General features: G+C 38.0%; 1 protein-coding gene across 1 annotated transcript in view; it reads left to right on the top strand.

Moving 5' to 3' along the window:
- The window catches only part of LanA (laminin subunit alpha), a 1,178,005-nt gene that overhangs the window by 1,004,078 nt on the left and 146,195 nt on the right, over positions 1-27,732 (top strand). Inside the window, exon 53 of the mRNA XM_090374120.1 lies at positions 8,244-8,399. Within this exon, the coding sequence (XP_090230246.1) occupies positions 8,244-8,399 (156 nt within the window). The remainder of the gene's footprint in view (positions 1-8,243; positions 8,400-27,732) is intronic.

Genomic DNA, 27,732 nt, shown 5'->3' with positions numbered 1-27,732 from the left:
CCACAATAAATCGAATTAGGGTACAAGCTAAGGATAGGATACAAAATACTACACCAATCAACAATAGTAATATGACAAAATACTTTATTTCTGTCCCATATGTTGAACAGTGGCACAAACAGCTTAACAGATTCTTTAAAGATACCGAATTTAAAATTATAGCTAGGCCTATACGGAAGTTACACACTATACTGAACAATCGCTCGGTTCTTTCCGTGTTCGCAACACAAATTAATGATCTGGTATACAACATTTCTTGCGGCGATTGCGACTCGTCTTACCAAGGTTCGACGCGGTTTTCTCTTAATATTCGTGTAAATCAACACGAAGCCTCAGTTCGTGCTTCTCGTTCAGCAGCGTCAGGATTAGCCTTTCATGCCATTAACGAAAATCATACTTTTTTATTTAACGAGACCAAAATACTTAACGTTCAAAGTAATTATACGTGACTATTAATTGCAGAAACCGTTGAAATTAAATTACACGAGAATTCTGTTAATATTCGGCGGCCATATTTGATCTCCGATGCGTGGACCTTTACGCGCATGCGCGAATCACTATTTAAGTTGCAGGTTTAACCCAAATTCGGTAATTTTCATTCCTGTGATCACGACATACGGTCGAAAAGCATTGTCAGCTTCCGGAAGGAAAATCGTTTTGAATATTTTCGTTAGATTCTTTTAATTGCGTTAATTTGAATTTTAATTGTTTTAAATTGATTTTGAATTGTGTTAAATTGATTATTTAATTATTTATATTTTACTTTAATGTACCGGTAAGTTGTCGATTTTTTCTTTTTTTTCCGTTTTAATTTCTGGAGGGTATCATACGGAAGTGTTCTACATACTATATTGAGGTAAACTCCTCTTATTAATTTACTAATATTATTATCAATGTGGAACATATTGAGTATTACAGCTCTGATTCATACTATCTAATATATTAATTACTAACAAACTAACTATTACAAGCACTCGGTCACTGGTGGCACCGCTCCTTCCTCCACATGGTGGGGCCAGTAATCTGGAAGAAGGAAGTAACTCTCCCAGGGCTAAAAGAAGCAATGATGCAGTTAAATAATTTTTCACCTTTAGAGCAATCAAGCTCAAAGTTAGACATATCCAATGAAAATGATGCCAACAAATCCAAAAGGCTTCAAAGAGCACACTGCTCTAACCTACTGAATTTTCTGGTGATACACTCTCTGTCATCTCAGCCTGTGTGTAAGTTATCACCATTTATGATCCAAAAATATTTGGAATCTATTGCGGGATCACCAAAAATGGTGAATAGATTACAATCCGGAGATGTCCTGGTTGAAACAGCTACCTCCAAACATTCTGGTGGCTATTAAATATAAAGACATTTGGTGGGCTGCCAGTATCTGTTACTCCTCACAATACCTAAGGCGCATTTAGGGCTAGAGCCTCAAGCTGCGAACAAATTTAGACTATGTATATAAAGTGCTTAGCATCATAATACACAGCCATTTCTGAATAAACAGAAAATTTTTAAGGTGGCATCGTTTTAGGTTATATCTCATATTGTGAATGCCTTCACAACGAGTTGCCATGATATTGCACTACTTCGAATAAGTAACGCTTCACCTAAGGAGAAGACTAGTGTTACTTATTCTCAGATAGGTACCACCACCCAGACAGCACTGTTTCAGGGCTATTTGGCCCTTCGTCAGTGAGTGGGTAGGTACCCAAGTGATGCAATGATGGCAAAAACAGTTATGAAGTATAACTCCACAATATGAGAGATGCCTGATGGTGTATGATGTATTTAGACTAAGGCGCATTTAGGGCTAGAGCCTCAAGCTGCGAACAAATTTAGACTATGTATATAAAGTGCTTAGCATCATAATACACAGCCATTTCTGAATAAACAGAAAATTTTTAAGGTGGCATCGTTTTAGGTTATATCTCATATTGTGAATGCCTTCACAACGAGTTGCCATGATATTGCACTACTTCGAATAAGTAACGCTTCACCTAAGGAGAAGACTAGTGTTACTTATTCTCAGATAGGTACCACCACCCAGACAGCACTGTTTCAGGGCTATTTGGCCCTTCGTCAGTGAGTGGGTAGGTACCCAAGTGATGTAATGATGGCAAAAACAGTTATGAAGTATAACTCCACAATATGAGAGATGCCTGATGGTGTATGATGTATTTAGACTAAGGCGCATTTAGGGCTAGAGCCTCAAGCTGCGAACAAATTTAGACTATGTATATAAAGTGCTTAGCATCATAATACACAGCCATTTCTGAATAAACAGAAAATTTTTAAGGTGGCATCGTTTTAGGTTATATCTCATATTGTGAATGCCTTCACAACGAGTTGCCATGATATTGCACTACTTCGAATAAGTAACGCTTCACCTAAGGAGAAGACTAGTGTTACTTATTCTCAGATAGGTACCACCACCCAGACAGCACTGTTTCAGGGCTATTTGGCCCTTTGTCAGTGAGTGGGTAGGTACCCAAGTGATGCAATGATGGCAAAAACAGTTATGAAGTATAACTCCACAATATGAGAGATGCCTGATGGTGTATGATGTATTTAGACTAAGGCGCATTTAGGGCTCTAGCCCTAAATGCGAAGTATAACTCCACAATATAACATATTGTGGAGTTATACTTCATAACTGTTTTTGCCATCATAGCATCACTTGGGTACCTACCCACTCACTGACGAAGGGCCAAATAGCCCTGAAACAGTGCTGTCTGGGTGGTGGTACCTATCTGAGAATAAGTAACACTAGTCTTCTCCTTAGGTGAAGCGTTACTTATTCGAAGTAGTGCAATATCATGGCAACTCGTTGTGAAGGCATTCACAATATGAGATATAACCTAAAACGATGCCACCTTAAAAATTTTCTGTTTATTCAGAAATGGCTGTGTATTATGATGCTAAGCACTTTATATACATAGTCTAAATTTGTTCGCAGCTTGAGGCTCTAGCCCTAAATGCGCCTTAGTCTAAATACATCATACACCATCAGGCATCTCTCATATTGTGGAGTTATACTTCATAACTGTTTTTGCCATCATTGCATCACTTGGGTACCTACCCACTCACTGACGAAGGGCCAAATAGCCCTGAAACAGTGCTGTCTGGGTGGTGGTACCTATCTGAGAATAAGTAACACTAGTCTTCTCCTTAGGTGAAGCGTTACTTATTCGAAGTAGTGCAATATCATGGCAACTCGTTGTGAAGGCATTCACAATATGAGATATAACCTAAAACGATGCCACCTTAAAAATTTTCTGTTTATTCAGAAATGGCTGTGTATTATGATGCTAAGCACTTTATATACATAGCCTCACAATACCTTAAATTCAAAGAAAGGCATGATCAATGAATGGGATCTACTTGCAGTGACTGAGGAGGAACTAGTTCAGGAACTTAGTAACCAAAAGGTAATAGATGCGAAACGTATAATGATTAAAAAAGATGGAAATCTGGTTCCAACACAATTCATCATTTTAACTTTCAGCACTCCGGACTAACCATCCACAGCAAAGGCCCGCTATTTAAACTGCCGAATTCGGCCATACATCCCGAATCCTCTTCACTGTTTTAAATGCCAGAAATATGGCCACTCTCACCAGGCATGCAGAGGGGATTCCATCTGTCCTATATGTGGTTCTAAGGATCATACACAAACAGATTTCTCAGCCTCAACTCACATGTGCCCCAACTGCAAAGGGAGCCACCCTGCTTTTTCTAAATCATCTAATATGTGGAAAACCAGAAAGAAAATTCGAAGATACAAAATAGAACACCAACAGTTACATATCCTGAAGCACAAATTATGTTGCCCATGCCCAGTCAATGTGTTTTGCACCCGAAGCTATCTTTCAACTGCAGTTCAAACATATATGTCAATATCACTGAACACTTCTCTGGTGAACTGGGTTAAAGCAACCTTTATCAGCTTCCAGAAAAGATATGCCTAAAACTAAAACCAGTGAAGCAACTAGCACTCCAACTAGTATCCCAACTGATACTTTACCGGTCTCATATGAGAGTCAAAAATTGGAAACTTACAAAGACATCAAGAAAGCTGAATCACCAACCAATAGTATGGAAGTAGATGTACATTCAGATAACAAGGAACCCATACTAGAACTTCATGTGAATTACACTATGGATACTGGATGCCACAACTTTCCAAAAAAAGAACAGAAAAAATGTCCTGCAAACAAAAAGCAGTCAGACAGTCATCCTCTGCCAAACCTAAATAATGCATAACATCATACAATGGAACTGTAGAGGACTAAGCACTCATTCTGATGACTTAAGGGATTTACTAACTCAGTTCAATCCCATAAGTATATGCCTACAGGAAACATTCTTGTCTTCCCCAGTTTCGCCAAAATTCTCAAATTATATCTTGCACAGGCGAGATAGTCCTCAGAATCTCCTGCACATGGAGGAGTAGCCATTCTTGTTAATTCTGGCATGCCATCCAGGTCGATCCAGTTATGAACAAATCTAGAAGCTGGGGCTGCTCGTATTGCAGTTGGTACATCAGTCACTCTTGTTTCCATTTATATTCCACCATTTCTACCTCTTCCCCATTCAGAACTCGACAATCTGTGTACCCAACTTCCAGCTCTAATTTGTGTTCTCGGTGATATAAATGGACACCATCCTTTGTGGGGGTCTAATACAATGGACAGAAGATGCAAATTGATTGAAAAATTTATGAATAATAATGATCCTAATTTACTAAACTCTGGATCTCCAACATACATCCAACTACCTACAGGATCTACTTCTTCAGTTGACTTGTCAGTTTGCTCTCCATCCATCTTTCCAATCATGACGTGGTCAGTATCATCTGATCCCTTTAATAGTGACCACTTTCCAGTTATTTGCACAATACAAACATTAGTAACTCAAAATGTTGATCAACAATCCAATTGGAAGTTTAGCAAGGCGAACTGGGATAACTATTCTGCTCAAATGCTTTTAGATAGAATTTATGTTCAACAGAAATGTATTGATGTAACTACTTACATTACAAATCAGATTCTGACTGCGGCAAATGCTTTTATTCCAAAATCCAATTCATATCGCACTTGCCGAAAACTCTGGTGGAATGCAGAGTGCTCTAATGCTAAACAAGAGAAAAATCGTGTATGGAATAATTTCCGGAAGTCACCTACTACCAGTAATTTAATTGCTTATAAAAGGCTTAAAGCAAAAGCAAGGCAAATTAGAAGGAAAGCAAAACATGATTTGGGGATTACTTTTGCATCACCATCACAAAAGACACTGACACGAATCATCTGGAAAAGGACACAGGCACTAAATGGCAATATCTTCAAAAAGGCCTCTGAGGTTGGGAAAGTTCATATTCACGATATTACATTAATACACCAACCGTTGGATTAAAATAATTTAATACTGTATATATACCAACACTACAGAGAATACTGTAACATAATCTATTTACAATAACTGATTGTGAATAAAATACAATAAAATATATAAGGTTAAAAGCGTTAAAACTATACAATTGTAGCTGGTGTCCACATCCTTTCTCAACAAGAAATAATGCTTACGCAGCACATCCTTAAGTATCAGGTTCACGGCACACGTGGTTGATCAGGCGCATGAACAAAAGTTCCTACATGTGCCCCAGAACCGGAAGCAGCTCAGAAACGTGGTAAACAGAAACGCTCATCTTTTGAGAGGACTATAGCCTCAAAAAGGTTGTAGGTGCTGCTGCAGTTTTTCCTTCATTTACTGCTACAGCCTCACTACCATTAGCCTGCAGCATTTTCACTCCTGAATTATATGCTATCAAGTTAGCACTTAGTAAAATTATTGAGCTATCCATCTCACCTGCCATAATTTACACGGACTCCCTCAGTACTGTGTCTGCTATAAGCAAGAATATCTCATCTTCCCATCCTATCCTGAAATACATTCATTCCCAGTTAATCTCCTGCAGTGTGTCCAATCTGTTTTTTCTGGATCCCTGGTCATTCTGGCATTCCAGGAAATGGAAGTGCTGACATTGCCGCTAAACATTTTCAACCCGCTCTCTCACAACGTCTCAGGTTCCTTACAGTGACTATAAGCCTATCATTCACAAAGCATGCTATGACAACTGGTCACAGATCTGGAAAAGTAACACCAACAATAAACTTTACCAGATAAAGCAAGAACCAAAGCTGTGGCTCACTGGCTTCCGATGAAACAGACAAGAAGAAGTGATATTGGCAAGACTTAGAATTGGACACACTTATCATATACATCTCTTCTTACTATTGGGAGAAAACCCACCTCGGCGTTCATCCCATCTGACGCAACTTACAGTCCGTCATTTTCTGGTTGATCTTCCTTAAAGCTATTAATTTATACCACCTCCTATAAGACATAAGCACAAGAAACAGACTAACCCAATGAAGTATGAATCAGGCTAAAAGGAACAACTCAAATTCAAAGTAAACACCTCTGAAACACATTATACCATATGAATTGGCGCGTTATGACCCACGTAGTCCATGCGCCATTAAACACTAACACAACCAACCAACTAACCATAATTACATATATTATTCTAGTTCTAGATAGTATGAACCAGTGCTGTAATGCTCAATACATTCTACATTATCAATATTTGTAAAATTATAAGAGAGGTTTACCTCAGTATAATACGTAGAACACTTCTGTATGATACTCTCCAGAAATTCAAACGAAAATCTTACATTGCAGTAAAAAATAATTAAAAATCAATTGAACACAATTAAAAATCAATTTAATGCAATTAAAAAAACAATTTAATGCAATTAAAAAAACAATTTAATGCAATTAAGAATTAAGAAAATCAATAAAAGAATTTAATGAAAAAATTGCAAAACGATTTTCCTTCCAAGCTGTTCAAAAAATTCTCCATAATCGTGTGTATTATACCTGGAGAGAAAGGAAGTGAATGAAATAGTCAATAAGAGTATTAAAAATGAATTAGATAGTATGAACCAGAGCTGTAATTCTCAATACGTTCTATGTTGATATCAATATTTGTAAAATAATAAGAGAAGTTTACCTCAATATAATACATAGAACACTTCCATATGATACTCTCCAGAAATTCAAACGAAAAAATTGAAAATCTTACATTACAGTAACAAATAATTAAAAATCAATTGATTACAATTTAAAATCAATTTAATGCAATTAAAAAACAATTTAATGCAATTGAGTATTAATAAAATCAATTCTTTTAGGAAGAAAAATTGTTTTGCAAATTTTTTCGTTAAATCCTTTTAATATTTTCTTAATTGCATTAAATTGTTTTTTTTTTTAATTGTGTTAAATTGATTTTTAATTGTGTTCAATTGATTTTTAATTATTTGTTATTGTAATGTAAGATTTTCAAATTTTTTCGTTTGAATTTCTGGAGGGTATCATACAGAAGTGTTCTACGTATTATATTGAGGTAAACTTATTATTTTACAAATATTCTAGTTCTAGTAACAGTCACTGGTGCCATTGCAGAAACTGAACATTGCATAATCGAAGTATTACCTTTGTATTAAGATGTTAATTCCTAAATTCGATATTCCCATAAATGTGTATATATTGCCAGCTAGTAACAAAGGTATAATCGATGCTACCACGTTGGACCGTGATAAGTAATGACATGAATCTGTGTATGAAATTAGAGAAAATGGATTTATTCCAATTTTATATACATACATATTCACTTAAACATATACATATAAAAATAATGACCATCTTTAATAAATACCATAGGTACTTCAATGGGGACCAATCCCTATCAATGCATAAATAAAAAGCGATTAGTAGAACCAGTATCTTTCTGTGAACCTCACAGCAGCATTACATAGGCCTAACAATGAAAGCTCAGAAAGTAGCTTATAATGAGTATCATTATAGATAATTATAGGACCAACATCCTAAATTACAGCACAAAATTCACCCTCCCTAATGTTTATAAAAATGCCTTACAAATTTTTATAACTTTATTAAATTGAATGTTTAAAAACGGTAATTATTTTTATATATATATATATAAAATTTGGTTAATCCATTTTTGGCTTATTTATTTTGCATAGTAGGTAAGTATTACTTGGATAAGTAAATAAATATATACAATATAATATAATTACAGCTATTATATTAAGCCTGAAAAAGCAATCCAATATGTTAATGTTATATATGTATATATATATATATATACTTAATTTTCATAGGAAGACTTCTTGTCTATAGAACTGCAGGGAGGTCAGATCTTCTTTAAATATGAACTGGGCAGTGGGATGATTACACTGAAATCAAATGAGACATTTAATGATGGTCAGTGGCATGTACTGGAAGTAACAAGAGCTGACAAGGAGGCCATCCTTAAGGTAGTTTTATTTGAAATTATTTTTGAATACCAATTACTAATATAGAAACTTTTGACTGTGTTTGGAATATTTTGGGAAAAACTGATTTTTATAACTGAGAAATTAGTAAATACCAAAAAAGAGAATTTTTTAAAATTGAGTTTAACAGTATTATGAAGCATTCTTCTTTCCAGGATATTTTTTGATTTCTTATTATTATATATAGAAAACTTAGAAGAAAAAGCACACTACAGCAGACAAGTGATATTGGAATTATAGACATTCCTAAAAGACATGGCTCCATGGATTCACTTGCCTCATATTTAGAAAGGTTTAAGTTTCAATCCCTGTGTCATGCCAGAACAGAAAAATATATTTAGACTTTTCAAAGGGTGGCCAAGTTATTTGGTCTGAAGAGAAAGAATTGTTTTTTTTAACTCCCACCAACTTGGATTTGTCATCTCACAAAGCATACAACCATAGAAGAATATGTGCAAATGACAGTCACAATATACAGTGAACAAAAAATTGAACTTGCAATGCTGTTTTGGGAAAAGGTCTAGAATACAGTTCTCTTGCTGATAGAAAAACTTGTAGTTGACTACATTTAGAGGGTGCAGCATTTTAACCTAGAAACTTAAAAAAGATTATATATACAGCCACTCCCCAATTAACATAAGGGTTGCGGTCTGTGGAACTCTACATAAGTCAGATTTCTTATTTTGAATGAAATAAGAAATCCGACTTACTTAATGTTCAAAGAAATGTTTGACGAACATGTAAATAGAATTATATATTGTATTTATTAAATTTTTTATCTCGTGCAGGAAAAATTACAAAAGCATGCAGTTTAAAAAAATTTCAAAATTATAAATTTACAAAAAAAAGAGGAGACAGGCATGACATCAGTAAGTTTTACCTCTCGAGCATCGTTGCCAGAATCAATGTCTTCAGCTGATAAGTACGCTGCAGCGGAGGTTGAGGGCTGTGGAGATTTAGAAAAGGTCGGCCACTCAACCTTATGAAAGAACATATTAAGGGATGACTGGACAGTGGCTTTTTTTCTTTTCATTGTAGATTTCTTTGTAGCAAGCAAGCATATCATTCACCCCTGTTAACTTTTAAGAATTGTTCGCTGTCAGGATCCATTTTCTCAAACCTCGCCATTGCCAATGCAATTTCACGAAATTCCATTGCCATCTCTCTCTCTCTCTCTCTGGTGATGAAGCATCTATCTCGGCTCCTCATTTGGTTCAACTTGAACTTCATCAGCATTTTCTTCTTTCACTATTGCTGCTTGCAAGTCAGTAAGTTCTTCGTTAGATAGTTCCTCCTCTTCTTCCTCTATTAACACCTCCACGTCTTTGGCATTAACCTTCAACTGAAGTAGCTTCACAACCTTTACAATTTTATATGTAACTTCTTCATGTGATTCGTCTTTTTCAAACCCTTTGAAGCCTTTAACTTGCCGTGGGCATATTTTCTTCCATGCGCCATTTAAGCAACTTTTAGTAATTTCTGCCCAGGCCTTATTAATGTTTAAGATGGCATAATAAATATTGTAAGATTTCCAAAATCTTACAATATTTATTAAAATTTTTTATTAAAAAATTTATATTTATATTTAAAATTTATTAAAAAATTTATTAAAATTTTACTCTTAAAGTAAAATTTTTCTCACCGTCTACTGTACACAATGCCTGATCAAATGTTGTGCGTAAATAGCATGCTTTTAAATACAAAATAACACCCTGATTCATAGGTTGGATGAGTGAAGTCGTGTTTAGTTGTAGAAATATGACTCTCATGTTCGAAATGAAATCATCTAGTTGTGTAGGATGTCCAGGAGCATTATCTAATAGAAGCAAAATCTTGAAAGGAACGTCGTTCCTTTAAGATTTTGCACCATATGGTGCAAGGAAGCTTGAGGCTTATGCTGCACCAGCCAAAAAAAAAATTTCTGAGTTATCCTGAGAGAGAGAGATAGAGAGAGAGAGAGAGAGTGTAGAAGGAAATCACCAAGAAAGAGAAGAATGATGATATATTTTTGAACCTTGGGAATGAAGCAGTATTTAAACCAATCCTCAAAGAGAGATATTGTTATCCATGCTCTCTGGTTTGATCAGAAATGCACTTGTAGGGTGGCTTTATTGATGCCCTTAAATGCACAAGGATTTCCAGAATGGTACACAAGCAGTGGTTTTAATCTGTAATCTCCCGCTGCATAAACCCCAAGCAAGAGCGTGACCATATCTTTTGAAGCCTTGAAACCTGGCATTGTCTTTTCCTCTTTGGCAGTGTATGGCATATTTTTGCAATACAGAGCAATCTGTATTGCAAAATACAGTTTATTGGGCTTTTCATTAACAGAAAAGCCCAATAAACCAGAAAGTCCCAATTATTTTTATTGTTTTTTGGTACTGACCTCCAGAAACGTGCTTTAAAAAAAATATCACAAAGGTATTCAAAATTGATTCTTATATTGGGAACATATGACAACGATGAAAGTGTAATGAAATTTCCATTATAAATATGACCTTTTAGAGAGATAAATAGTTTAGTAATATAGCGAAAATTTTCAACTTCCAAGGACTTGGAACAAATTACAAAAAAACTAAAAAAGCAATATGTTATTGGGTTCACATTATGATATTTTCACAATACCTCCATTTATCCCTACAAATGCAAAATACGTTTCCATATTTTTTCCAGTTTGCACCGGCCAGCAAAAACTTACGTAAAGTCGAATTTGCATAAGTTGAGTATTAGGTAAGTCAGGGAGTTCCTGTATACAGTGTATTGTATTTAAGAAGCAAAGAATGTTAATTAAATGTTTAACACATGTAAACTATTTTTGATTGGTAAGGCTGCTTATTTGTTATTTATTATTATTATTTTTTTATAATAATTATTTTGGGCACTTTAAGACATCAAGATAATATTTAGTGTCTCTCTCTATGTGAAGCAATTGATATTACATTTCTGAGCTGAATTTTAGAGAGTAATAGGCAATTAGATAAGGAAAGGATGAAACTAGTCTGTCATTGAATATCTTATTGATAAGGAAAACTTTCATTTAGATAGTATCCACACAGAGCACCTCCACTGGGGAGTCAGCTTATCAATTCTCCTGGAAGATAGCATTTAGTTGCAATTTTTCAAGCTGTGGAATGACAGTTTCAACCATTTCCCAATAAATAATTGCATCTTATGTTTGTATCTACAAAAAAAAATATATATATATATATTTTTTTTTTTTTACTGTCCTGAATAGTTTTTTAAAAGTTATGAGAGTTTTCAGGATGTCAACACACATATTTTTCTTATGTATGCTCTGAGATGTGAAATAGCTTCTCTAATATACACATTTAAGAGCATAGTACAGGCATTTCTTGTTTCTTGTACTTTAATTTAATATGATTTCATTTCTGGTTGGTTTTCAAACTGAGGAACTTGTTCATTTAGCATGGATATAATTTTTTACTTTCACAGTTTCTTGCGCAGTGACTTAGGAAAATCTCAGTTTCATGCATTTCTATTTTTCTTCACAAATACAACATGTTCATTCTAAGGTTGTAGTTACCTAATCTCAACATTAAAATTAATCCTAGACTCTAGATTGTGCTTAATCACTGTTTACATACTAATATAAGATGAGTAACAGAAAGAATAACAGGATATATGCAATATATATATCACACATATACAGGGTGTCCCAGGAGAAAAGGTCAATATTCCAGGAGGTAAAAGGATAGGTCATTTTAAGCAAAAGAGTTCATATAAACATGTGCCCTATCCCGAATGGTTTCCGAGATAGAGCTACTTTAATGTACATTTGTTTTGAAATTGGTGCGCAATATTTTCCTTCTCTCCCATCAGACTGCGCCATTTGATTGTCAGTTGGCAGTTATCAGTTGATTGTTGTGACTGTAGTAGTGAATCAGTGAGTAGCGTCAATTGTCACTTCTAATTGTAGAAGTGTTTGCTAAAAATGCCGCACATTTTTACTAATGCTGAATATGTAGATATGCTGTATGTTTACTGCGTCTGCGATGGTAGTGCCTCTGCTACTGTTGAAGAATACCGTCAGCACTTTTCTACACATTGAATTCCGGATCATAGAGTGTTTTCAACACATTATGTGAAAGTGGTATGCTTCCCAGTGCTCATGTTTCATCTGAAAATGTGCAGGAACAGAAAAACATTCTGAACATGGTTCAGCGTTGTCCTACAGTTAGCACGCGAAGACTTTCTACACGTCTAGGTGTTTCACGAACACGTGTATGGCAAACACTACAGAAGAGAGCTTGTACCCATTTCACCCACAGTGTGTGCAAAATCTTCACATAGGGGACAGTGCCACGCATCTTGAATTTTGTCATTGGTTAAATGCCAATCGTAAAATCAATACTATTTACTGATGAAGCCACGTTTACCCGAAATGGAATCAGCAACACACGTAACACTCATCGATGGTCGCACGAGAATCCACATGGTACAGTGGAAACAAATTTCTAAGTTCGTTTCTCAATCAATGTGTGTTGCGGTATGATCGATAACCTGTTGATAGGTCCCGTTATTTTAGAACATCGAATGATGTTCTAAAATAACGATATAATATATCGATAAAATATCGAATGACAGGACACAATTACCTTCAATTTTTGCAAAATACATTAGGTGAACAACTAGAGGACGTTCCTTTGGCCACATGGTGTGCTATGTACTTTCAGCATGATGGGGCCCCTTCCCATTCTACCAGGCATGTTAAGCAACATCTGGACCAAATTTTCCCTAATCGGTGGATTGGTTGTGGTGGTGCCATTAACTGGCCACCAAGATCTCCAGACCTAACCCCCATTAGATTTTTGTTTATGAGGTTGGATGAAGAGTGAAGTGTTCAGAAGAAAGGTGGATACAAGAGATGATCTGCTGGCTCGCATAATCGAGGCTGTTGCCTCGCATAATCAACGCTGTTGCCCATATAAAGGAATGTGAAGATACACTTAGACAAGCAACGCATCATGTTCTCATGAAAGTTGAAACATGCATTGAAGTTGATAGTGGCATTTTTGAAAATTTATTATAAACTGTTCCAAATTTGTCACTTGAAAAATAAATATTCAAATGCCTCTATCTCGGACACCATTTGGGATAGGGCACATGTTTATATGAACTTTTTGCTTAAAATGATCTATCCTTTCACCTCCCAGAATATTGACCTTTCCTACTGAGACACCCTGTATATATTCTTGCATCTTACTTCTGCCCCTGTAAAGAAATATTTCGAAAATAACAGTATTCTACACAAAGTGTTATCTCTCCTTGATACCCTTAGAAGCCTCATCAACATAAAATGTTGTGTATTTTTTAGTCAGTGGTGTTTTATAAACTCCTCATGGTTCATGTCTTGCTTCAAGTAGCTAAGTGTATTAAAATGTAGAAAAAAACTATTGATAAAATTTGCAAAACCACAATATAACTTTTCCTTACTTTACTTCCCTGTCACTCTTTAAGCATTAGCATTACTAGAGGCATACAATGCAAGAAAGCAAGCTTATGCAGCATCAGCCAAAAAAAAAAAAAAAAAAAAAGAAAACCCTCCCATTTCACCCGTCCATTCATTCCAAATGCCTGTCCAGCTCGGCCTTAAATTTCTTTAGGCTGTCAACTTCCACAACAAAAGATCGAAGTCTGTTCCACCAATCAACTACCCACTAGCTAAAGACAAATTTCCGCACATCTGTTCTACAACTGTCTTTCCTCAATTTCAAACTCTGCCCCCTCAGGTTCTTAATCCAAGCAAGAGAAAGAATTCCATCAGCATTCATCTTGCTCAACCAATTCAAGGCCTTAACACCTCAATCAGATTACTTCGCAGGCACCTACTCTCGAGGCCCTGCATTTTTGCAGAACTGAAGCTTTTCTTGGTAAGAGTACCCCTTTGTCCCCTCACCAATCTTGTTGCCCTTCTTTATATCATTCCAGAAACTGTGCATCCTTCCTAAAAGGAGACCTCCTGACCTGTACACAGTACTCTCTAGGTGTGACCTGACCATTGCCTTGTATAAAGCATTAATCACCTCCCTGTTCCTGCTAGCAAAATTCCTATATATCATTGACAAGACTCCATTACTTGCCCTGGCAGCTCGTCTGCATTGCTCAGCGAACGTCATATTTGATTGCACAATTACCCCCAGGTCTTTTTCACTTTCCACCTCCCTGAGTGTAGTACCACAGAGTTGGTACACTTCCCTTCAGTTATTGCTACCCATATGCAGTACTTTGCATTTGTCAATGTTAAACTTCAGTTGACATTCTCAGCCCATTTCCCCAACATATCTAGATCCAGTTGGAATAGCATACTGTCTTTACTGTCGTTAACAACCCTGCCAACCTTTGTATCATCTGCAAACTTGGACATTAAACCTGATATACCTTCATCAATATCATTGATAAATATACAAAACAACAATGGGCCCGACACCGAACCCCAGAGAACTCCACTAATAACATTTGTCCATAAAGAGCAGTGTCCATTGATTACCACTCTCTGTCATCTTCCACTCAACTATCCCTTTATCCATTGTAGCAACTTACCCTTAATGCCATACCTCTCCAATTTGTACAGCAGTCTTCCATGTGCAACTTTCCTGAAATCCAAGTATATGATATCAAAATTATTTTTGGCATTCAGTTCCTTTGTGACCACATCATAGTATCCAATCAAATTGGTCCGACAAGATCCCCCTTTAACAAACCCATGCTGAGTCTTAACATTACTGCAGTCTTGTAGTAGTAGTAGTAGTAGTGGCACATGATGCAAGAAAGCAAGTGTAGGAGCTTATGCAGCATCAGCCAAAAAAAAAAAAAAAAAAATCACACCATTCCCTCCAAATGCCTGTCCAGTTCCTCCTTAAATTTATTTAACCTATCAACTTCCACAACGACAGATGGAAGTTTGTTCCAGCAATTAACCACCCGCTGGCTAAAGGCAAATTTCCGCACATCTATTCTACATCTGTCCTTTCTTAATTTGAACTTATGTCCCTGTAGGTTCGTAATCTGAACAAGTGGAAGGATCCCATCAGAATTCAGCGTGCTCAACCCATTCAAGGCCTTATAGACCTCAATCAGATCACCGCGCAGGTGCCTAGTCTCCAGCCACTGCAATTTGCAGAACTTAAGCCTCTCTTGGTAAGAGAATCCCTTCATTCCCCTCACCAATCGTGTTGCTCTTCTCTGTACACGCTCAAGCAAATCTACATCCTTCCTAAAATGAGGCCTCCAAACCTGTACGCAGTACTCAAGGCGTGGCCTGACCATTGCCTTATACAGAGGGACAATCACCTCCTTTTCCCTGCTAGCAAAATTCCTATATATCATTGACAAAACCCCATGACCTGCCCTAGCAGCCTGTCTGCATTGCTCAGAAAACTTCATATCTGCCTGCACAATTACTCCCAGGTCTTTTTCATTTTCTACCACCTTAAGTGTAGTACCACACAGTTGGTACGTTTCTCTGGGGTTACTTCTACCCATATGCAGTACTTTGCATTTGTCAAGGTTGAACTTCAGTTGCCACTTCTTATCCCATCTGCCCAAATTATCAAGATCCTGTTGCAGTAGCACACTGCCATTACTGTCATTAACAACCCTGCCAACCTTTGTGTCATCTGCAAACTTCGACATTAAGCCTGATATACCTTCATCAATATCATTGATAAATACACAAAACAACAGTGGACCCAACACCGAACCCTGTGGGACTCCACTAATAACATTAGTCCACGAAGGGCAGCACCCATTGATTACCACCCTCTGTCTTCTCCCACTTAACCATCCTTTTATCCATTGTAGCAACTTACCCTTAATACCATTCTGCTCCAATTTGTACAGTAGTCTTCCATGCGCAACAGTGTCAAAAGCTTTCCTGAAATCCAAGTATATGATATCAAAATTATTTTTTGCATCCAGTTCCTTTGTGACCACATCATAATAACCAATCAAATTTGTCAGACAAGACTTTCCCTTAACAAACCCATGCTGTGTTTGAATTATTGCTGCAGTCTTGTCTAGATGATCCTGCAATGCATCTTTAACCAGTGACTCCATTATTTTACCCAGAACAGAAGTTAAACTAACTGGTCTGTAATTACTCATGTCACCCTTCGATCCACCTTTGTGAATTGGGGATACATTTGCACATCTCCAGTCCGTGGGAACTTCCCCTGAGTCCAAGGATGCTCTCATAATTATGGCTAAGGGTTTGCTTAGTTGCTTTGCCGCCTCCTTTAAAATAACTGGATAGATCCCATCCACCCCAGGTGCCTTTCTTATGTTTAACTTCAACAATTTCTCCTCCACTTTGCTCTCAGTTATTACAAAATCATTAAGCACACTGCTACAATTTGATAACCTTCTTCCATTTTCAAACTGTAATAATTCCTCACGTGTGAATGTAGATGCAAAATACTCATTCAGTTTGTTTGCTATCTGAGCAGGATCATCAACAGTCGAACCATCGATGTCAAGTGGACCAATCATATTCAGCCCCATCCTTTTAGAGTTTATATAAGTAAAGAAATCCTTGCTGTTTTTCTTAGCATCTTTTGCCAAAGATTTCTCGTAATCCGCCTTCGCCTGCCGAACCTCCTTTGTGACCTGATTACAGACTAGCTTATATCTTTCACAGGCTTCTGCGTCACCTGATAATTTATATGCATCCCATGCATTTTTCTTCTCTGTCACGAGTCTCATTAGTTCATTTGATAACCATTTAGGCCTAAACCTTGAACGATATTTCTTAATCAGTATATAAAGTCTAGTAGCTTCCACGATTAATTCCTTGAATGCTTCCCACTTAGAATTTACTGTTTGTAACATCATCAGTTGATCCCACTGTACAGAATTTAAAAACTGTCGGAGACCACTGTACTCCCCTTTACGGAAGCAAAAACCCTTTCCTTTACCCCTGACGGTAGTTACCTCTTTGAGTAAATCCCACTTCAGCACACTGTGATCACTGCCACCTAGTGGTTCCTTTATCTGCAAATTCTTAATACACGAATGATCACTGCTGATAACCAGATCAAGAGTGTTACTTTCTCTGGTTGCCTCACGAACATGCTGCTGCAGAAAACAATCATCCAATAAATCCACAAAAGTCTGACTAGTGTGTGAGTGACCAACCCACAAGTTCCAGTCAATATCTGGGAAGTTAAAATCCCCCATTATAAGACATTCTGATTTACTGGCCCACTCTATTTCCCTGTACAATTGTTCATTGTACTCATTCAAGTCACTAGGCCTATAACACACTCCTACCCTTATTTTTCCTTTCGCAGTGCTTATCTCACACCAAACTGACTCAACAGAGCACTGTTCATCTATATTAACTGGGTGCACTTCCTTTGATTTTATGTTTTTCTTAATTAACAGCATAACACCCCCTCCCTTTCTGTCCTGTCTATCCTTTCTGTACACATTGTACTCCCCAAATTCCAGTTCTGCATTCCTTATATCTTTGTGACACCACGTCTCTGCTATCCCAACAATATCCGCCTTTGATGTCTTGACCAACACTTCAAATTCATCAAATTTATTTACTATACTTCTAGCATTGGTATACATGCAAGCATACATGCTCCTATGCCTATTCCTTGTTACCCTAACACATCCCATATACCCAGCTATTCCATGATGACTGCCATCCATCCCTGAAACCCCCAACACCCCTCGCTCCAGGTCGCTTCTTATTCTAATAGAAGTTGTGCAAGAATCACCTTCACCTCTGCCTGCGGTTACTGTTAAACTATTAGTCTTTGTATCCCCCCCAAACTAGCAGTTTTCCGACCCACCTAACACTGCCTCGATAGCATCAGCAAATATTCTTGCACCCTTTCTATTTAAGTGTATCCCATCCCTGTAGAAGCAATCTCTCCTGTTAACAAGTACAGTCCAGGCTGAAAAAAATTCTACCCCTTGAGCCTTGCACAATCTTTCCAGGGCCGAATTGATCGACAAGGCTCTCATCATGTACTCCCTCCTATCGTGTCTGGGCAGAATTGCAGACACTTTCAAATTCAACCCTATTTCATGGCTATTTTTCAACAGTGACCTGTACTTGTTGAGTAATTCTGCCGGTCTCCTACTCTTAATATCATTAGTGCCAACGTGTACAACTATATCACCTTTTGTGCCCTTGAAAGATGATATCCGCTCTACAACGTCATCAACCTTTGCCCCTGGCAGACATACCCTGGTCCTGTTCCACCTATCCTTTTTGCACAATACGTTCCCCGTTTCCCTGACAATAGAGTCACCAACAACTAATAGTTCCTGTGGGACCAGCGCATTCTGCCTTAGGGGTTGCCGCTGTGTTGCGCGATGACCAAGTGCAAGCTCTGGCGTTGATGTGGGCAGCTGAGAGCCTGATGGGCCCCTCAATTTAGATCTTTCGAGGGCATCCACCCTGTCCTTCAAACTCTCATATAGGCCCATAACAACGCTGAGTTGTCACCTGATTTCCTTACACTCCTTACATCGCGCACACACAAAGACATCCCCCATGGCAATATCATGTTCCGTTCCAGAGAGTTCGGCAAACATTTCACAAGCTGCACATTTTTTTAGGCTGTGATGCGTTGGAGAATTGCCCCCCTCAGTTCTCCCCCGAGTCACAGCACTCCTGCCACTTTGTGCCCGTTGCTTTGCTGCTCTAGTTTGGGGCATGGTAGTTTAAATTAATAAAATCAATAAATTAAATGTCAATAGTATTTGAATAGAAACTATTAAATAGAAACATTGAAGCGTATTACTATATAATTATGCGTTACAGCTACCTAGCTACCTCAATTAAAAAATTTGAATTCCCTACCACTATATCCAAAAACAATGGCTACAAAAATGGAACGAAATAACGGTTTTACCTATCGTAAGTAAAATCCACAAAAACTCTTTATCTAAATTAAAAATAAAAAATAACCAGCGTAACTATAACTATATGACTACGTATTAAGTACAATATAAAATAACAATCATGTAAATAAAAGGCAAACACTTATCGTTTTTGCGGAGCCTGTAACTGACAGCTGTAACTTTTAAAGAGATTCAGCGCCCTAGATGATCCTTTTAATAAAGGAATAATGCCAATAAAGGCATTTATCCTTTATTGTCTTCAAAAAGCCATCTTCTTCAACCTCTTGCTGGTAGAAGCAAATGTTAATTTAGATTGAAACTTGCAATGATTAATCATGTTGGAAAGGTTGGTTGTGTGATTGATTGATACAGCCAACCCGACTAATTCAATTGGGTTGGCTGTATCTACTGTGCATAATATAAGGAAATAAAAAAAAGACAAAATAAAGGAGTGCAAATGTGGTCAATATATAATATCATCATCAACTGTGTAGTATGATGACAAAGAAAAATGGTAATAATTTGGAATGAAAATCAATAAACCCTTGGTAAGCACAAAGATAATTCAAGAGAAAGCCAAGAGTCTCTTTGCAGAGTTAAAATAAAATAAACTACATACACTGAAAGTTTCAAAGCAAGATCCAGTTTGAGTGTTTTAAAAAGAGTAATCTGTACAACTTGAAATTAACTAGGGAGAGATCTAGTACTGATTATTAAGTAGCAGAAGCATATCATGAAATTTGCAAGCTACTGTAGAACAAAGTTTATATTTACCTTGTTGAGTCTTTAAAGTCCTTTTTTGGAAAGGAATATCCAGAAGAACTTTAATTTTACTGTGAGGAAAGACCACACCTGTGTTTGAGGTGGCAAATAATTGTTCTTTTATGAGAAAATTCTGAAGGCAATTTTAAATTGAAGCTAACATGTTAGTATGTCACAAAGAGAGAGAGAGAGAATATAAGGGCTCTTAAAGGATATTAAAACAAAAAAACCTCTGTTTATGTTGTGTGGTGATTAAATCATGAGGAGGATTTTCAAAGAATATTAAAGAAATATGGTAGAACGTCAGTAATCCGAACCAATTGGGACAGGGGGTAGTTCGGACTTCCAATTTGTTTGAATTTTCAAACTTATCAAAAATACTGTTCTGGAGACAAGGTTTCGTAAGTTTAGAAATAAAAACAAGTTGTACTTACATATTTTTATTCATAGGTAACAAAACATATAGAACATAGTAAAAAAGGCCTACGTGCTCTGGATTCATTACGAAAACTTTTTTATTTTTGTTGCTCAGAGCAAAACTGTAAATACAACTAATGAGCTTTCGGCTGGGAGGCAGCCTTCTTCAGATTGAATACATGAATGGCAGTTGGAATAGAGATGTGCACTGCCAGGATGGTGCGTGAGGCGCGTGGTTAATTGTTTGATGCTTGTGGCTGTGACATATCGTGGTGACGTGGCCAGCGTTTGTCTATGGATAGAATTACTGCCTCTGTGATGGGGTTAACTTGGCAACCACTGTTCCTGTTTAAGGAGGCATCCGAGCATTTTATATTTAACGATTCCAACCAGGTGCGCTTTAGGTAATGGTGGGACCTGTCCACAACCACGACATCGCGGTGTGGGTCGATGTCGTGGCGGGTTGTCCAGACATGCTCGGCGATAGCTGAGTGTTCTATATCTGCCAAGCGGATCGCCCTTTTATGTTCTGAGAGACGTTTCTCGAGTCGACGTCCAGTCTCTCCAAAGTAGCAGCTGGTGCAGTCACGGCAAGAGATGCGGTAGACCAAACCGCTCTGTAGAAGAGTGGGGACGGGTGTTTTTACGTTGGAGATAAGAGAACGCAGTTTCTTGCCTGGGAGTTGGATGCACTTTATCCCATATGATTTTAGAATTCTACCGATCTGTTGTGACAGGTTGGGGTAGTATGGGATAAATGCCCTCGTGGATGACTCGTCCCTGTTGGCGTTGTTGTTGGTCGTCACGTTGTCGCGTGCCTGTAGATCACACCTGTCAAGGACGTCGATGGGATAGCCACACCTCGTAAGGTCTACTTTGACTCTGGTGATCTCTTTGCGTCTTTCATCTGCGGAGCTGGAGTGTGTCCAGGCGCGAGTTAGCAAGGTTCGGGCAGTGGAGAGGAGGTGGCCCCGCATGTGTGCTGACCGGAAGTTGGTAAATTGGCCAGCACACATAGGTTTTCGATAAACTGCCGTCTTCAAGCATGTGCCTTCGCGCCGGACAAGTGTATCTAGGTATGGTATAGAGTTGTTCGACTCCAGCTCAATCGTAAACTTTATGAAGGGCGATAGTGAGTTTAGGTGGGTTAGGAGTCATTGACCTGAGTCTCTAGGGATGACAACGAACACATCGTCTACATAGCGACACCAAAAGGCAATGTGATCTGGCGCGTGTGTAAACGCACGTCCCTCTAACTCCTCCATCACGATGTTTGCTGTGACAGAGCTGACAGGGGAACCCATGGCTGTGCCATGTATCTGCTGGTAGATGGAGTCGTTAAACATGATTGCACCCCCTGTTAAGCACAGTCTGAGGGCAGCGGAAATGTCATCAGGCGTCAGCCTAGTTCTGTCGCTAAGGGTATCATCGTTGTCCAAGAGTTGTTTTGCGCAAGAGATGGCAAGTCCATCACAGAGGCAGTAATTCTATCCATAGACAAACGCTGGCCACGTCACCACGATATGTCACAGCCACAAGCATCAAACAATTAACCACGCGCCTCATGCACCATCCTGGCAGTGCACATCTCTATTCCAACTGCCATTCATGTATTCAATCTGAAGAAGGCTGCCTCCCAGCCGAAAGCTCATTAGTTGTATTTACAGTTTTGCTCTGAGCAACAAAAATAAAAAAGTTTTCGAAAACATATAGAACTTTCAGCTGCAATAACAAATATGTAGGAACTGCAGAGGCTTTCATTGCAATACAGACGATATCCAAGATGTAATTAATCGATTTTCTCCAGTTGCCCTTTGTCTTCAGGAAACTTACTTAACATTGCAAATTTCTCCTTCGATAACGAACTATTGGCTTTATTGAAGAGATCGTAATACAACAAATGCCGCCTATGGTGGCGTAGCAATCCTTGTAAATTGGTGCCAAGCGAATTTGAGGTCAAGCGATATTTCTGCAATCCATAAAGTGCTCTTCTAAAGCAATTATAGTTATTTCTAAGTTCATACTTTTCTCTTAGCAATCTTATTTTTCAAACCGTTCTATACTTGAAAAGCCACAAGTTAGAACACAGAAACGAAACCTATCTTTCTTTATTTATCCATATATTTCTAATTCACTAATCAACTAACATTTTAACCGCTTGGCCTCCTAGCGGCACTGCTTCTGCCTCCCCATGGCGGGGCCGGAACCTTGCCAGATGAGTCCTCTTGCCAAGGTCTAAAAGGAGCAAACGTGGCAAATACCGAGACAGAAAACTGACCGGATGGAGCACCCCTGCCCATCTTTCTTAATCTTCCACTCTTTAAGCAGTCAGCCTGAGTAAATTGTCTCCCTTTGTCATACAGAAACATCTGGATGAGCCGACCGGGCTAGCCAAGTGGGTAAAGTACCTGCCTGGCAACCCAAAGGTCGCGGGTTCGATTCCCGCCTCGGGCTTGGATCAAAGTACTGCAAAAACCTTGGGAGGTGCAATATGGCCACAGAAGCCGATGCGCCAACAACTACCAAATCAAAAAAAAAAAAAAAAAAAAAACATCTGGATGGTATTGCAGGATCTCCCAAGACAACGAAGAGACTGCAAACAGGAGACCTTTTAATAGAAACTGTGAACCACCAAAGACATTCTGAAAAGCTATTACAACTAACAAGCTTTGCTGGCATTCCTGTAAAAATATCTCCTCATGCAACCCTAAATTCATCTAAGGGTGTCATATCGAATTGGGATTCATTAAATGTCACAAGAGGCACCACCATAGCCAGGTGGGAAGGAGCAGCAGTGCGTATCACACGCTTCTTGATTAGACCAGGGTTCGAGCCCGTCACCACCAAATACAGAGGATGCGGAAAGGTCAGGGAATGACCACTGCATATCCCGGAGCAATATGGCCTTAGTTGCTAATGCTCCTAAAACCAAATAACAATAACAATAATTAAATGTCTACCAAGGAAGAAATAACCCAAGAACTGCAGGGACAGAACTTAATTGAAGCAAAAAGAATAATGATTAAAAAAAATAATCAACGGGCACCTACCAGAAATATTATTCTTACCTTCAATACAACAAACTTACCCTCCTTGTAAAAGCAAGTTATTTATTTTGTCGCATTTGTCCATACATTCCCAACCCTTTAAGATGTCATAAATGCCAAAAGTATAAGCATTCTCAAACTGTATGTAGTGGAATTCCTGTCAGCCCCAACTGTGGGTCCTCAGACCATAATAAAAATAATTGTACAGCTTTAAAAATAACATGTCCAAATTGCAAAGGTGACCATCCTGCATATTCCAAGACATGTGAAAAATGGAAAACCGAGAAAAATAGTAAAATACAAGGTTGAGAACAAAGTCATTTACCAAGAATCAAGAAAACTAGTTTCACCGACAATAAACCAAAATGTTACCTATGCAAATGCTGTAAAAAAATATCAAGCAGTCTCCATTCAAACTGATGTCACAGTCCCTACTAAAAAATCAATTTCTGATTGGGCTAGAAATATCCTCTCTGAACTACAACCAACTCTATGCAAGGAACAATCCAAGACCACAGACCAAGCAAATTATACTCCTCTGACAATACCAGCAGCAGCAGCATCTCCTCCACCAGTGATTGCTACGTATTACAAACTCAAATGCTTTGGAAAATATTCAGGACACAACCATGGACACAGATGGGAGATCTATACAGGAAGATCCTATTATAGAAATCCATGCCAAACAAGAAGAAGAAATGGACACTGGTCAGCCAGTTTTCCTAAAAAAAAGACAAACAAAAATTGGAACGTCAGAAACCAGTCACCTTCAAAAAGCAGTCAGAATCAGCTCCATCAACTTAACATACATAATGCGTTGTATTGCACAATGGAACTGTAGAGGCTTTTGTTGCAATACAGACGATATCCAAGATCTAATTAATCGATTTCCTCCAGTTGCCCTTTGTCTTAAGGAAACTTACTTAACATTGCAAATTTCTCCTTCGATAAAGAACTATTGCCTTTATCAAAGAGATCGTAATACAACAAATGCTGCCCGTGGTGGTGTATCAATCCTGATAAATTCAAAGATCCTAAATAAATATGTTCCACTCCAAACTGAAGAAGCTGCTGCTGAGCGCATAACTCTCCATATTGCAATAACACTAGTATCAATCTACTTACAGCCAAACCATACTTACTGTTTAAAAGATCTTGAAGACTTTGTAATACAGATACCTCCTCCTCTCTGTATGTTAGGGGAGTTCAATGGGCATCACCCCTTATGGAGTCATCCTAAATTAGATAGATGAGGTTGCTGATTGAGAGCTTTTTAGAGGCACTAAACCTCGACATACTCAATACTGGCACATACACACTCACGTTCAGCTCCCAACTGGACATACCTCAGCAATAGATCTCTCTCCGTTTGTTCTCCATTACTAATCCCGACCATAGAGTGGTATGTTTTAAATGATTCGATGGATAGTGATCACTTCCCAATCGTATGCAACCTATTACACAGACTCCTCCAGCTCAACCCTGTAGAAATGGAAATTTCCCCAAGAAAACTGGGAAAAATTCCAGTCATCGATATATCTTTTGATGAAAAAAAATTTGTCTCCAGCCTCTCGATGATGTGACAGAATGCATCACATCGCATCTCCTAAATGTGGCTAAAGACACAATACCACTATCAAATCCCCCTGATCATAAGCATTATAATTTTTGGTGTAATGAGGAATGCACAAAAGCAAAAAATAAAGCCTGGAATTTGTTTCGGCAAAATCCAACAACAGCCAATCTAATAAATTATAAGAAATCAAAGGCAAAAGCATGTTTCATACAAAGGCAAGCCAAGAAAGAATCCTGGATCTGTTTTGCATCAAGCATTAACAAAAACACTGACACCAAAATAATATGGAAAAAAATTAGACAGCTTTGGTAAGTTTCCTACCGTACCTTCTCCAATCCTTTCCTGAAATGGGGGGAGATCTATCTAAACCTTTAGATATTGCAAATGCTCTGGGCAACACTTTTGGCAAAGTCTCAGCACGTTCAGCTTATATTCCATCATTCCAAACAATTAAAAACACTGCAGAACAGCATTCTATTAACTTTCAAACTGTTCTCCTTCTGCCATATAACAAACTTCTGCAATATTCTGAACTTTGCATGCCATTGAAACAACTCACAAAGGTGCTGCCGGACCAGATGGGATCTATTATGTCATGCTACATCTTGATGACAAAGCTTTGCGCCTTCTCCTGGTTTTTTACAACCAAATGTTTCTAGAAAATGTTTATCCAGCCTCTTGGCATCATTCTACTGTTTTGGCATTCCTAAATCCTGGAAAAGATCCAACCAATCCCCATAGCTATAGATCAATATCCCTCTCAAGCTGTCTCAGTAAAATCCTTGAAAAAATTTGTCCACAGTAGACTCATCTGGATCATTGAGTCCAAACAGTTAATGAACAATAATCAATATGGCTTTCATCAAAACAGGTCATGCTTGGATCTTATGGTGAAGGCTGAATTTGCCATTCGTAATGCCTTTGTTAAACACGAACATCTAGTATTGGTTTCAATAGATATAGAGAAGGCTTTTTACACCACCTAGCACTATGGTATACTTAGAGATCTTTACTCTCTTGGTCTGCAAGGCAACCTTCCTATATTTATAAAGAATTTTCTATATACTCGATCATTTCAAGTTCGATACCAACATTCCCACAGGGATCAGTACTGGGTGCCACTCTTTTTGCTCTTAGAATAGATTCTATCACTAAACAACTTCCAAATACTGTAAAAACTTACCTTTATGCAGATGACTTTTCCATCTCCTGTCATTCCCAAAAAATGAGATCTATTGAACGATAGCTGCATATATCACTAAATAAAATACAGCAATGGGCCAGCATCACTGCCTATAGACTAACGCAGCAGAAAACAGTTGCTGTCCATTTTTGTAGACAGCACAAGTTTCATCCGGATCCTGAACTTCAAATCTCTAATATCTCTATTCCAGTCACTAATAACATCAGATTTCTAGGATTAATTATGGAAAAGAAGCTAAATTTCTTAAGAGCATATTAAAACAGTACCTACTGCCTGTCTAAATAAGATAAAAATACTTAGAGCACTATCTGCCCTGACATGGGGTGAAGATTGTACCTCCCTACTTCGTTTATACAGGGCATTAATCAGATCCCATCTTGATTATGAAGCTCCCATCTATGATTAGCATTAGCATTAGTAGAGGCATATGATGAAAGAAAGCAAGCTTATGCAGCATCGGCCAAAAAAAAAAAAAAAAAAAACACTTCCACTTCACCCCTCCGTTCGTTCGAAATACCTGTCCAGCTGAGCCTTAAATTTATTTAGACTATTAACTTCCACAACAGGGGATGGAAGTCTGTTCCGCTAACCAACTACCCACTGGCTAAAGGCAAATTTCCGCACATCTATCCTACATCTGTCTTCCCTCAATCTGAATTTATGCCCTCTCATGTGATTATTCTGAGCAAGAGGAAGAATCTCATTGGCATTGAGCATGCTCAAAATATTCAAGGCTTTATCCACCTCTATCAGATCACCTCGCCGGTAACCTAGTCTCCAGACACTGTAATTTGCAAAATTTAAGCCTTTCTTCATAAGAGCAACCCTTTGTTCCATTCACTAATCTGTTGTCCTTCTCTGTACTCGTTCCAGCAGCTTTACATCCTTCTTGAAATGAGGCCTCCAGACCTGTATACAGCACTCAAGGTGTGGCCTGACCATTGCCTTATACAAGGGAATAATCAAGTCCTTATCCCTGCTAGAAAAATTCCTGTATATCATGACAAGACCCCAAGATCTACTTTTGCAGCCCATCTGCACTGCTCAGAGAACTTCATATCTGCCTACACAAGTAACCCTAGGTCCTTTTCATTCTCTACCACTGTCAATGTAGTACCACAGAGTTGATACATTGCTCTGGGGTTGCTGTTTCCCATATGTAGTATTTTACATTTGTCAAGGTTAAACTTCATTTGCCACCTCTCAGCCCATCTGCTTAACCTTTCCAGATCCTGTTGCAGCAGCATAACGTCAGTAGTGTCCTTAACAAACCTGCCAACCTTTGCAAACTTGGACATTACGCTTAATATACCACCATCAATATCATTTATAAATACAGAAAACAATAATGGACCCAACACTGAACCCTGAGGGACTCCACTAATAACATTAGTCCACGATGAGCAGTGTCCATTGATTACCACTCTC

Source organism: Mastigoproctus giganteus, chromosome 5 (assembly GCF_048544385.1).
Source record: "Mastigoproctus giganteus isolate SK-2022 chromosome 5, ASM4854438v1, whole genome shotgun sequence".
Taxonomy (NCBI): domain Eukaryota; kingdom Metazoa; phylum Arthropoda; class Arachnida; order Uropygi; family Thelyphonidae; genus Mastigoproctus; species Mastigoproctus giganteus.
Note: the sequence above shows the minus strand (reverse complement) of the source record. Positions and strands in the feature narration are given on the sequence as shown.